Source organism: Ixodes scapularis, unplaced genomic scaffold (genome assembly GCF_016920785.2).
Source record: "Ixodes scapularis isolate PalLabHiFi unplaced genomic scaffold, ASM1692078v2 PGA_scaffold6__148_contigs__length_123643588, whole genome shotgun sequence".
Taxonomy (NCBI): domain Eukaryota; kingdom Metazoa; phylum Arthropoda; class Arachnida; order Ixodida; family Ixodidae; genus Ixodes; species Ixodes scapularis.
This window is the reverse complement of record NW_024609881.1, coordinates 101,491,802-101,505,295: the sequence shown is the minus strand read 5'-3', so window position 1 is coordinate 101,505,295 and position 13,494 is coordinate 101,491,802. Positions and strand designations below refer to the sequence as shown.

Genomic DNA, 13,494 nt, shown 5'->3' with positions numbered 1-13,494 from the left:
TTGCGTAACTGCAGCGCACGAGATGTTTCTTATGCTACGTGGTATTATTGTAGTACAGACACCATCATCGCAACGTTGTGTAGAGAACTGTTTCCAATTTGTTTCTGACGAAACATTGATCGGCTTGACAAAGGCACAGGGTTAGGCTACTGTTCCGAATTTCATGCTGCCTAGGAAACCGTGTGCTAAAAGTCGGGAAAAGGTTGAAGGTACAACGTTTGCTAGGCGGCATAATTTAAATGTCGCGTAACTGCAGCGCACGAGATGTTTCTTATGCTACGTGGTATTATTGTAGTACAGACACCAACATCGCAACGTTGTGCAGAGAACTGTTTCCAATTCGTTTCTGACGAAACATTGATCGGCTTGACAAAGGCACAGCGTTAGGCTACTGTTCCGAATTTCATGCTGCCTAGGGAACCGTGTGCTAAAAGTCGGGAAAAGGTTGAAGGTACAACGTTTGCTAGGCGGCATAATTTAAATGTTGCGTAACTGCTGCGCACGAGATGTTTCTTATGCTACGTGGTATTATTGTAGTACAGACACCAACATCGCAACGTTGTGCAGAGAACTGTTTCCAATTCGTTTCTGACGAAACATTGATCGGCTTGACAAAGGCACAGCGTTAGGCTACTGTTCCGAATTTCATGCTGCCTAGGGAACCGTGTGCTAAAAGTCGGGAAAAGGTTGAAGGTACAACGTTTGCTAGGCGGCATAATTTAAATGTTGCGTAACTGCAGCGCACGAGATGTTTCTTATGCTACGTGGTATTATTGTAGTACAGACACCAACATCGCAACGTTGTGTAGAGAACTGTTTCCAATTTGTTTCTGACGAAACATTGATCGGCTTGACAAAGGCACAGCGTTAGGCTACTGTTCCGAATTTCATGCTGCCTAGGAAACCGTGTGCTAAAAGTCGGGAAAAGGTTGAAGGTACAACGTTTGCTAGGCGGAGTAATTTAAATGTTGCGTAACTGCAGCGCACGAGGTGTTTCTTATGCTACGTGGTATTATTGTAGTACAGACACCAATATCGCAACGTTGTGTAGAGAACTGTTTCCAATTTGTATCTGACGAAACATTGATCGGCTTGACAAAGGCACAGCGTTAGGCTACTGTTCCGAATTTCATGCTGCCTAGGAAACCGTGTGCTTAAAGTCGGAAAAGGGTTGAAGGTACAACGTTTGCTCGGCGGTATAATTTAAATGTTGCGCAACTGCAGCGCACGACATGATTCTTATGCAACGTGGTATCTGTCTCCAATTTGTTTATAACGCAACATTGATCGACACGACAAAGATATGGCTTAAACAGCTTCTTCACACTGGCGTTCGAAACGCAAATGCTTAGTGGACCAGCCCGTTTTCTTCGTCGATTCGCGAGCAGTTGCACTGAATCTTTAAGCAAAGGCGTCCACCAACGCGACTCAATCGCCGGTGTGAATGGACCTGCACTGCTTGGAGCTCCATGTTGCCTGGGAAACCGTGTACCAACGTTACTATAACCACTCTGTAAGGATGCGATGCACCCAGGTCGGGACGCGCTACCTGAAATCAGCGCTGAGACAAGGTTGTATAAAAACAGTATTAATTGTGCCGCAAAAACTTGAAGCTAAAGATATTAGAAAAGATCACGCGCAGGTAATTTGGTACTAAACTCCTATAGAATTTACTACAAAAAGAGCTTTTTTCCGTTTGTTCTTACGCAAAAACACGCTTTCTGCAAACTCAAGGTGACCACAGTAAAAAAACAAAAAAAAAAAAAAAAAAGATTAGGACTGGCGCTATTGTCGTATTTAGCTCGGGTCTCGGCCGATGCCCGTGGCCCAGGTTTCACCGGTGACTTTCTTACCTGACTGTTCTGGCAGCGTTGCCATGCACTAAAAGTCGGAAAATTGCTGAAGGTACAACGTTCGCTAGTCCATGCGCTACAAAAGCTGGCGCATCCCCGGTCGCGCCTGCAGAGACCTAATTGTTAAAGCCGGCGAGTCGTCGGGCGGTACACTTTTGTGGTTCCAAATTTAACTAATAGATGGCGCGCTATAACTGCTTCCACTTGCAGAGTTTGGATATATTACCACCGCACGGGTTATGGGTCTTTTCTTCTGATTCGTGCGCGCTTACCTTTGCGACATGGGGGAGAACGCCACAGCCTAAAATATCCCGATCTCTATCACCTTACGGCCGCAGATGACAACAGGAGATTGGCCGTTGTATTCAATTTTCAGTCAATGACTTCACATGTCCAACAAACTTTCACCATGTTGAATACGCTGTCGTCCATCTCCGACGCCATACCTGCCAGCGAATTGTAATGTCGCAACTGGTTTGCAGTGCGCGCGGAACCCGGGTTTGAAAGCAGTTGAGAGAAAGGGCACTCAGCGTTGCCACTGTGTGCTGTTCGAGGCTAAGCTGAAGTGATGATTATGATAGCCTATTTTCTACTTGCAAACGTGGGTTCCGTCTGCCAGCGTATGAAGTGGCTTCTTTCTCCGCTTGAGACTCTATAGGATACGCTAGGTGGACAATTTGGTCATTGCAGGACTCCTGGAAATTTAATAATGGTCACACGGACTCAAGCTGGCACTACGTTGATTCATATCAAACCACATATGACATCCGTAATAAATATGTTGAGAACGGGTTTCTGCGTATATTTTTAGTCGCCAGTTGGAAGAGCCACCATGCATGTTTTGAAAGTTTTTCACAAGAAGCTATCTTTCGGAGAAAATCATTTTGTCGCCAAGCCGCACAGACGTAATCACCTTCCGTTTTTAATAAAAGGTTGATAATAATGAACACAGCTAGCCTGCTCCGATTCTGGTGTGCCAGCAAATGTAGAAAGCGGGACGGGAGGGAGCGAAATTGGCGAAGCTCATCATGTTCAAAGTCTTACATTTCGTTTCTATTTGACCTTTTGACGTTCCCTAGCTCTCTCCCTCTCTCTCTCGTCGTTGTCTTCCTGTCGTCTGCTTCAGGTGCTCTTTCTTATTGCGCAAGAGGTTGCCTACTTACAGCAACTAGCCTCCGTCTTGCTGCACGGAACTTCTGAAACGAAGTATAGCTCTCCTGCGCTCTCGTCTTCACCCATAACCAGTCACCGTTTAGGAGCGAAACCATTTGAAGTCTTTTTTAACGTGATTTGCTTCAGTTCCACTTTTCCGGGCTTTATATTTCATTTGTATTCAGGACAGAATTTCAGGATTTTTTTACAACATGTCAAAATTCTCCGTTGTTCATTTTATCCCTGAAAATGCTTATGAGATCGTACCCATTCATTGGGTCTCACACACAAAAAAGCATTTCTTGGTGGCCACCCACAAGTTAAATCCTCGACAAGAATAACGAAGGCGGTGCGCACTGGTGAACCCGTCGACCGAGACACATGGAGGCGCCAATCAAAATAATTTTTACTGAGGTAAGGGTGCTGAATTATCCTCTTTTGCGCAAAAGGCACGTTTAAGAGGACCGCTCTTGCGCTCTGATAAGATACCTTTTTGTCTGAGTCAGGCCGTTGTTGGTTATCGCTATCGGAGAGCATAATGATTGACACAAACTTTCAAATATAACATTCGTCAGTGAAAAGCAACCTTTTGAAGGCTTTAGAACTTGCACAAAATGCTCATGCATGTCTTATACATGAGTCACGTTTGACTGTCATCCCAGGAGTCAATCTGTGATAAAAGGGGGACAAAATTTATATACATAATTTATCATCATAAGCTTGAACAGAACACAAGGGCGCAAGAGAGCTGGTATAAAAGTGAACATTGTGAAAAAAAGAAAAAAAAAAAGAAATGAGACTCAGGTTATAAAAACGAACACTGCAGAACAGGATCGAGTTGACGTTTCCTCGATCCTTTTCTGTCGCGTTGTTTCTCATAGGCTACCTTTATCTGCTGCTTAGCCCTGTGTATTTGTGTGTCGGAGATGTAATAATTAAGATGTTTATTATTGTGTTTCTGTCTTCGTCTAGCAAAATGTTTGTCTGATGGCTGGAAGCACCCTTTCATTTTAGTTAGGTTATTCATTATAACGTTACACCATGTGCTCGAACTTGCAGGCTTTAATTTTCAATCTATGTTCCTCCATTTGCAATAAAAAACAGTCAGAGGTATTGCAGCGGCAACCTAAATATGTCAAATTGTCAGTAATAGTCACTAGCCACCACTTTATTTATAATGACCAAACAAAAGATAAAATAAAGCTATTCTGCTAGGTACAAGTAAATCACCAAAAAGTCAGCTGCTGTTGAAGAGAAGAAATTGGAGGTGAATTCAAACGTATTACTTCTTATCCGACAACCTTTTAACACTAATATTACTAAAGGTAGCAATAATCAAAAATTAACTGTAGACCACCATTTCATTGAATGCCGTATAAAATATTGTCGGAAATTTCTCTTCTATTTCTTAAAGGGCAACTCCGCTAAATTCCGAGGATTTAGGGATAATGAGTGATTCTACGATAAAAAGCCCTAGTAAAAGACACCAGGTCGTTTGCTTCGTAAAAAAATGAGATATGTATTTTTAAATCTAGTATTAAACACGAGCGGAAATCAGAATCGAAACTACGGCTGCGTGCGGCAAGACTGGCCTCGGACCGCCAACAACATGGCCATCACGTGGTACGAGATGTCACGACATCCTTTACGCAACGACGTGCGGGACTGGGGCGGGCGTGTGCCAGGCGCAAGTGTCGCAGTGTTGTACGGAACGGCGTTCCTAAAACGCGTTCCTTTTAGGAGGAACGAAGGAACGCCGCCGTTCCATCTTTTATTGGTTCAACTGGAACGGGAACTCGTTAAATTTTACGGGAACAAAAAAAGGAACGGCGTTCCTTTCTTTTTTTTTTTTGTCCAGTGGTGTATTTTTTTTATTTTGTTCCTAAGGGCAAAACTCTAAAAAGTATTAAAACAATATATTTACTAAGAGCGGGATCGCGATAATGTTTTTGTTACTTACTCTAGGCTTTATGTTGCCGCGTCCTTGCTTTGTAGCAGTCGGGTGCCGGCGAGGTACGACCAGCGCCAAAATGTTGTCTAAAGAGCGGTATCTTTTGCGCTCGAAACACAGGCGCGCGTTGATTCATGCCCCGCGAGCCCCCTCTCCTCTCTCTACCGCCTAAACCAGGGGCAGCGTGTTTTAGTCAGAAAAGAAGCCGCCGCCATAGCATGTCTCGCTGTCGGCGGGGCGCGCAATGTGCCTCAAAAAAGGCCAATCGCGTTCACGCCGCTCTGCGGCGAGAATCTGCGGCGGCGCATTACGAGGTGACACGAGCTGTGCGGCTGACGACATTTGGCGGTAAACAACAGTTAGGTTTGGCGGCGAATACAAATCCAGCGCCGCGTGGTGGAGCGGTAAAAGCGTCGGGCCATGCCAACAAACAAATCTCTCGAGGCGGCATCTCTGGATCGTGTGTTATCCAGAAAAGAAGACCCCGGCCGTGGCATGTCTAGCTGTCGGCAAGGCGCGTATTTCTGAAATGCCTCAAAAAAGGCCATCGCGTTCACGCCGCTCCGCGGCGGAAATTTCTGGCGGCACTTTACAAAGTGACACGAGCAGTGCGGCTAGCGATATTTGGCGGGAAACAACAGTTAGGTTTGGCGTCCGATACAAACCCCAAAACTGCGTGGCGGAGTGCCAAGCGTTGGGCCGCGTAAAGCCAGCAAGCAAATCTCTCGAGGCGGCATCCCTGTGCAGCAGGTGGCATGTATGTACCTGCGAAACACGGGCGCGCGTTTGCCGATGGCCCGAACCCCCCACCCCCTCCCTCTCTACCGCGTAAACTAGGTTGAACGTGTGTTAGTCAGCGGTAGCTGTTGGCGAGCGCGCAATTGAGACGTGCCTCAAAAAAGGCTAATCAGGGATCCCGGATTCGCCCCATGGTTTTACTCCACGAGAACGCAACTACACGCGCCCGGGAGTTGTGGCGAGGAGGCGCTTTCTTGGGTGTGCATCAAGGACCTCCTTGTGTGTCTGTGGTTAAGTGAAAACTGCCACAATGTGTGCCGACGTCCAAGTCGAATGTCCCTGGCCATGGCTGTCAACAATGTTCAAACCTGTCCAAGGCAAGGGCAATGGCAACATAACATACCAATGCTTGACTTGTGCACCGTCAAGCAAGATGATCGGAGCATCGAAGACATCTGCTGCCAACTTAAATAAACATGTCCAGGTAAGGTTCATTTATTTTTCTTTCATGCTCGGCAACTATAGGAAGTTATGCATTCCGTGACTAGGTTAATGGTTTGTTATTTTGCATTCATGTTACCTATCGTTTTCGCCGGTTTTAGATTTTCAAACGCGTAAGTACGTTTTTTAACGTTGCTCTTGCGAAAGGGGTGTTGCCTGGGCTGTGCAGCTTTCCTTTTCCTTTTAAAGCAGCAGGTTCTCCTGGATAACGTCAGTTGTTACCGATGCATCTATTTACCACCAGATCTACTCAAATATGGGGAATCCGAAGCACTGAACAGAACATCCGTGCACCGGAAAGTTTGCACGAAATGACGAGATTAACATTTTAGTAAAATAAGGTAATTCCGTTTTGTTTTCTTTTTTTTGGTAACCCTGATGTGTCTGATGGAAACTTGCTGATCCCGAGCGCTATTTAAACTTATGAATAGTTCATTTCGCAACAACCAATACATCATTAACTTTTGTTTTTGTTTTGTGCGATGCGCTATATTGGCCGGGGTTCAATAGCCTGTATAAGTAGAGCAGCCATCTTGTAGCACCATTTCTTACTGTTTTTTCAGAGAGCTCATCTTCACAAGCTCGGGGAATATAAGAGCCTAATGAAAGGAGGGGGGCGGAAACGTCTCGGCGAGGAGACATCCTCGGCTAAAGAGCCTAAAAAACAGCCGCGCTTGGAGTTATCCGGAAAGCAACCTGTCTCTCAACAGAAGCTGGACCAACTCGTGACGACGTTTGTTGTGGAAGGCCTGCACGCATTCTCTATTGTCGAAGAAAATGCGTTTACAGATCTTGTGGAAAGTCTCGCTCCAGGCAGGAAAACATTCTCTCGGCGAATGTTGACCGATCGGATTGACGCACGCTTTGAAGACATGAAGCAGAAGCTTTCGCTGGAACTGATCAGCGTGGATCGCGTCGCTGTTTCTGCCGACCTTTGGTCAAGCTTTCATAGGTGTGTTTTATTTCATAGTGTATTATCATTATTGGAGTGAGTGTATGACGTATATAATCTGTTTGCCTAATGATGTACTCTTACAGGAGCTTCATTGGCGTTGTTGCCTTGTGGTTGAATCCATGCACTCTTGAGAGAAATACAGCTGCGCACGCATTCCGGCGTGTAATCGGTCGCTCGACGTACGACAAGCTGGCGGAGGTATTGTCTTCGGTGTTTGAAGAGTACAACATCCAGGGCAAATAACCTCTGTGGTTACAGACAATGGGTGGAACTTCGTAAAGGCATTCAGATAAATCTTTAAAAACTGATCGCCTGATAATAAAAAGTTATGCTACTCTTTACTTTGTACTAGTATACGCACTTCAACTTATTTTCTTTTTACATTTCGGGCTTTTCGGCGAAAATGAGACCAACGAACACGCGACGAATGTGAGGCGCGACCATCAGAACTCGGAGACATTCTCCACGCATCTGACGAATTTGACTGTGTACTACTTCCGCACGTTAGGTGTGCAGCGCACACATTGAACTTGGTGGCAACTGTAGATGCCGCTGCTGCTGAGCTTGACGTCCAGTACTCTAGAATCGCGAAATCCGTGTTTAGAGAGTGTGCAGCGCTGTGGAGCAGGCAGGGGCAATCAAACGTCGCGGCTGACTTACTCAAGAGTCATTGTGGTGTCTATCTCCAACGACCGAACGCAACAAGATGAAACTCCCTCCACGACGCCATGAAACATCTCCTCAAGCTGCACGACGAAGGGAAGTACCTGGACTGGCTTCTCTGCAACCTGAAACTGCAGGTTTGCAATCGTCCAACAGAGTGCAAGTATATGGAAGAATACTGCAATGTAAGTGATGCATTTTCATTGATCACCCATTTTAGGGGAACGTGTGTGATAAGTAAAACATATCGCTGGTATTGCAATTTATTCTTATTTTGATCACTTATTATAAAATATACAGGCTAACCTGCATATGCAGCTATTTTTGGATAGCAGCATCTACTTCCTTGTCTTTAGTTCCTCTGAAGGTAGACGCTGAGAAACTTCACCTATATATCAAGGCATCTGCATTAATTGCATCTTCCAACTCGATTTTCTATCCGAACGCTGATACACCGCTAGTTTATAAACTGACCCCCACGCGCGACCAAGCTAGATGACGTAGAAACTACAGTGCACATGTCTTGCTATATATATTTTTTTTGTGCAAAGCATTTTTTTTTCTTTTTAGATTATGGTGCCAACATTTAACCCACAATAGTCATAAAGCATTGCGTTTTATAAAATGTAAAATTTATTTATAGATGTGTACCTTATACGTCCTAGAACTTCGTAAATATTTCGTGCACCATGTCGTCACTGCATGGGATCATTGAAAAGAAAGTGGGAGCACCCCAGAATACTCGATCGTGAACTTGCGGTTTTGGGACCGAAAAAGCCCGCTTTCGAGCCGAAAGTGTATTGTCTAAGTAGTTGGCACCGATATATTGCATCTTTGCTAATATTGGTATTTTGTTAGTATTTTGTATGTTTTCCTTGAGTTTTGAAGTAATGCATCCCTCCACTTTTTATCACGCCAAAGGTCATGAAGCCACTCTCCTGTGCGCTGGACGTCCTTCAGCGACAGGAGCACATGTTTATTGGTTATCTGCTTCCTACCCTGGCCAACCTTGAAAAACGAATAAAGTACGAGGCCATGAAAGAAATTGCATATTGCGGTCCCCTCGCAAATTCGGTTCTCACCGGCATTGAGAAGGAGAAGAAATGTTTCCCGTCTAATTAATAGTCCGGAATCACAGGTCAGGTTTGGACACTAGAAAGGAACGAGAGTGAGCTGGTGATCTCCAGTTGCTTAATTCCAAGGTTCAAGTTCTCGTGGATTGAAGATGGTTCTATGCGTGACCAAGTGTCCAACTACCTCAAGACAGAGCTAGCTTCGGTGACCCCAGGTGCCATGGCAGATGTTGCCGTCTCCACAACACCAGAATATTTTTTCTCGTTCGGGCAGCAGACCATTCAGCCCGAAGCACAAGACGAACTGTCGCGGTACCTGCTGGTGCCAATCGACTACCCTCTGTCGCAGATGAAGAGCTTCGAGGGATTGCACCGCCTTTTCCTCAAGTACAACACGGCAGTGCCTTCAAGTGCTTCGGTGGAAAGGTTGTTTAGCGTTGCCAACGAAGTGCTGACAAAAAATGCGGGCTCGTGTTGCGGACAGCAAAATCGGAAAGCAACTCTTATTAAGTTCCAACAAGGGACTTTGTTAGATTGAAACGTGGAAGGTTGTAAACCGCTCGTGCAACGTGTGGTAGCCCTCTAATAAAGAACAATAAAATTGACCCCGCTCCAATTTCCAGGCTAACAGTGCACTTGGCTCGTCTGAATCGCCCACCAGAAGCATGAATATGGTAAAACGCTGGAATTTTTAAAGATGAATACATCAACAAATAGAACCTTGCTTCAGCTTTGCTTTTCTTTTTTTTTTTTGTCTCGTGGCATCACGGCATTCAAATTTGTATGTTGCCATTTGATGGGATAGATAAAAAACAAACTTTGTTTGATCTAATTATATACGGTAATTAGCAAAAATATAAATGTAACGTATAAGGAACGATACGTTACATTTTTTAAACAGTAACGGGAACGAGTTCCTTTCTCTCAGATGGAACTTGAAACGGGAACGCGTTCCAAAAATCTTAAGGAACGAGGAACGACCTTTCGTTCCTCTTTTTGAGGAACGTGTACAACACTGATTTGGAGACGCCTTCACTCACTCCGTGCTCGCGCCTTCAGTACACCACGGCCACAAGAAAGTAGGGGTGCCGCGAACTTTTGGCAAACCGGATTTTTAGGTCGAGCATTCGGGGTTCGACTGTGTCAAACTGGTTCGACAAACCTTCGAAACTTTTAACCAGATTTGACTTGTTCGACTTCGTGGACAGCGTGGCAAGCATGTCTATGTCTACACAATTTTGTTTTCACTCAAAGGGTTATTTTAATTGTATAAACAGATGCAAATGAAAGAAACTAACTCTTACTACTGAACAAGTAAATAACTTAATTTTTTGTACTGTATTAACTGTAATAACCAATCGGTGCTGCCCTTAATTCATCCCTTAGCCATCACCATCCAATCCGAAGCCAACTGGCCAGCATGTCACGCGTGCGAATAGCAGTCGAATCTTTTTCTAACTTTTCGCAAGAAGTTAGAAGAAGTCGAACCTGGTCGAACTCCAACCTCGGCTGGTTCACGACAGCCCCACAAGAAAGGTCTTGCTGGCTGAACGGTTCAGTGGAGATGCAAAGCGCTTGCGTCGTGCTAGACACGATTTGACAGAAGCTTCTAGACGCAGATGAATACCAGAATCTGTACCGTGTCAGCCCGGCAAAGTTCCTCATACCAACTTTTTAGTATGAGAAATGGAATGAAAGATTGTTTTGTGGAAATAGTTGGGGTCATTTTGCTTTAAAAGTCTTACTTTAAATTTTCAGAAAGGCACAAGCATTGGACACCAGCTGCCTTCACAATCATGCCCCCCCCCCCCCCTTTCCTGGTAGTTGCTGTCGGTGAGCAACCCGATAGATAGCCTTTGGCTTTTCTACCTTTCTAATAGAAATGAATGGTTCTTCTACACGTGCAAAAGTAAAAAGTATGCTACTGCCATGTCTTTCAGTTTTGTAACGCTTTATTTCCTCAGACCAAAAATTTTTCTTCAGCTTGGTTCAGATGCCCAATACATTCATGGAATATTGTGTCGAGAAATTTCTATTGTGCGTTGTGTGTATGTTTGGGGCGGGGGGGGGGGGGGGGAGAGAGGTTTACTTCGCTGGTCCATTTGGTAGACAGGACGTTGTGAGAAAGAGAAGTGTAGATAAAATTCAACTGTAATAGCCCCTTCCCCTGGCAAATTGCGAGTGCTCGGTGCGCGCTCGCCGAGCGGATTCTTGTTTCCCTCGCGAGATGAGAGCAATCTCTCCGTGTGCCGCTTGTATATGTGGAGCCAGTGGGGCGCTCGCCGAGCGGCTCCAACCGCTCCGTGGAAAAGTGGCGGAGCGCGTCGAGCGGTCCGGAGTAGTTCTCCGCGCAGCCTTTTTCGGAGGAGTACGATGTGTAGTTGTCTCTTGCAACGTTTCAGTTTCGTTATCGACATTCCCACGGCGGAGTGAAGGAGTTTCGCGGCTTTTTCGTTTCCATTGCTGGGTGGGAAGCTTGGTATGTTTTGCTTTCGTTCCCGTCGTCATGTCCGACTCGCCCGAGCATACTGCGGCGATGACATCGTTGCAGTTAATTTCAGGAGGTCTAATAAAACGCAGTGACAGCGACGAAGATACCAGCTTAGCTCCAGCTCGAGTGACGACCAGGCAGCCGTTCTGGGCGAAGTGTTTGCCGAGTCGTTTGGATGGCCAGCGAAGAGTAAGTTTTGTAAGTTTTGGCAGAAAAGAAAATGTTCAGACGCTGCCTCTTGCTACATTGCACGCTTTATTGCAACCCCGTTAAGTTCATTACACCGCAAAGATCCTTGGTGCGTGACCTAAGCTTCGTCAAGTGTCCTGGACACACTTGTTTGAAGTTCTTGAGGATTGCTTGTCGTGTCTTCTCACTGAACGTGTCTCGCGTAACAACTGCAAAGCCACCTTCCTCATTAGAAGTGAATTGATTCAAGTGAGGTTCCCTGAACTAGTCGACGATGCGCGCAGCTTTGCAGCCCCTCGTGAAAAAACACGGCAGGCATACGAAGGATGACAATGACGCCGTCGACAACAAACCGTTCTTTGTCTTGTGAAGTCGCTTTTTTTTTAAGATACCCTTGCGAGAGACAACTTGTTTACAGGACGCAGTATCGTATTTTGGCAGGATTTCGACTACTTACCTAAGGCTGGCTGGATGTTCGGTGGAAGGACAACGCTCCCAAGAATTGTGTCGTCTTGCTTTAGAGTATCAGCTTGTTTTTTGGCCCTCGATGGAGTTACCCTCGCCTGCTGCGACAAAACGTATGTGTACTGTGTTGCAGCCCGAAGGTGGTCCTTATATTGCCTCTCAGTCTGCCTGAGTTGCGACGTTCCCACAGTATTAGCGCAGTCTCAAGAATTTTTTTTTGTGTCTGTCTACTTGTTTCCAGGCCCCGGATTGTAGAATTCGTTAGATTCTTTAAGCGTGCCCGGTCCACGGTTGTATGCCATGAAAGAGTGGCATGACGTCCACAGGATAGCTTCCGCGTCGGTTGGCGTACGCATAAATCCTATAGTTGCAGCTGGAGATAGCGATGAAATCAACGAAGGGATACCCCGACTGATGATCTGTGGGGAAACCTATAAAAGAGCCCGTCGTAAGTGCGGTGTTCGCTGTTACAACGCACTATACACGTACGTTACCGAATGATCTTAGAGTGTCAGAGCTCTTTGAGGCTTTGACATCTGCTTACCAATAATGTGTACCAGAAGCATTATGGCATGTCGAAGCAAGACATTGTATGCATGACAGATTGGAAAGTTATATAAAAATGGTCATAATGTAACACCTGAGCCTGCGGTGCGTTATAATTAGGAAGCGTGTAAGTCCAAGGAAAAGACAACAGGGGCGGACGTCTCCTAAGTTTATTTATTTACTTATTTATTAGTACCTTGAAGGGCCCTAAAACAGGGCATTATACAAGGGATGGGCAGGTCATATTTGTAGGACAATAACAAAAGCATATAAGCATATACAATCATGGACAACAATACAAAAATACTCAACAAAATATTCAAACAAAAGTTGACAAAAGGTTCACATACACTCATGTTCAAAAAGTGCTAGTTCATTGTGGATTGTAAAAACACACCTAGCACTATTTTAAATACAACTATATTGTGAGATGTTAATATATGTTGTTAGGCAAAGCGTTACATCCATTAATTGTAAAAGGTATGAAAGAGTTAGCGTAAGAAGTCGTGGATGCATAGATAGGTTGTATTTTACAGCTGTTATCTAATCTCGGAAAAAAAAGTGGGAGGAGGAAATAGTTTATTTCTAATTGTTGGGTTATGGTGGTAAATCTTGTAGAACAGTGTGAAACGAAATATTTTCCGCCTTAAGTGAGGTCAGGGAAGTTTGCTCGTTTACGCAGTTCAGACACACTTGTGTGATCAGAATAATCTGAATAAATAAATCGTAGTGCTCTTCTTTCGACACGTTCTAGTTCGTATTTCAGATAAGTTTGCCTCGGAGGCCATATGGATGCAACGTATTCTTGTTTTGGGCGTACTAATGTTAGATGTGCAATTTGTTCTACTTTAGGGGGTGTGAGTCTCATGTTCCGTAGGAGAAAACCAAGTGTGTTGTTTGCCTTAGCAACAATGTGA

The 13,494-nt window shown here is 44.9% G+C and overlaps 1 protein-coding gene across 1 annotated transcript in view; it reads left to right on the top strand.

The window, feature by feature from the left end:
• Positions 1-7,878: 7,878 nt before the first annotated feature.
• LOC115317900 (carbohydrate sulfotransferase 11) overlaps positions 7,879-13,494 on the top strand; it is a 51,801-nt gene continuing 46,185 nt past the window's right edge. The window contains exon 1 of the mRNA XM_040221276.3: positions 7,879-7,998. Coding sequence (XP_040077210.2) covers positions 7,879-7,998 — 120 coding nt within the window. The remainder of the gene's footprint in view (positions 7,999-13,494) is intronic.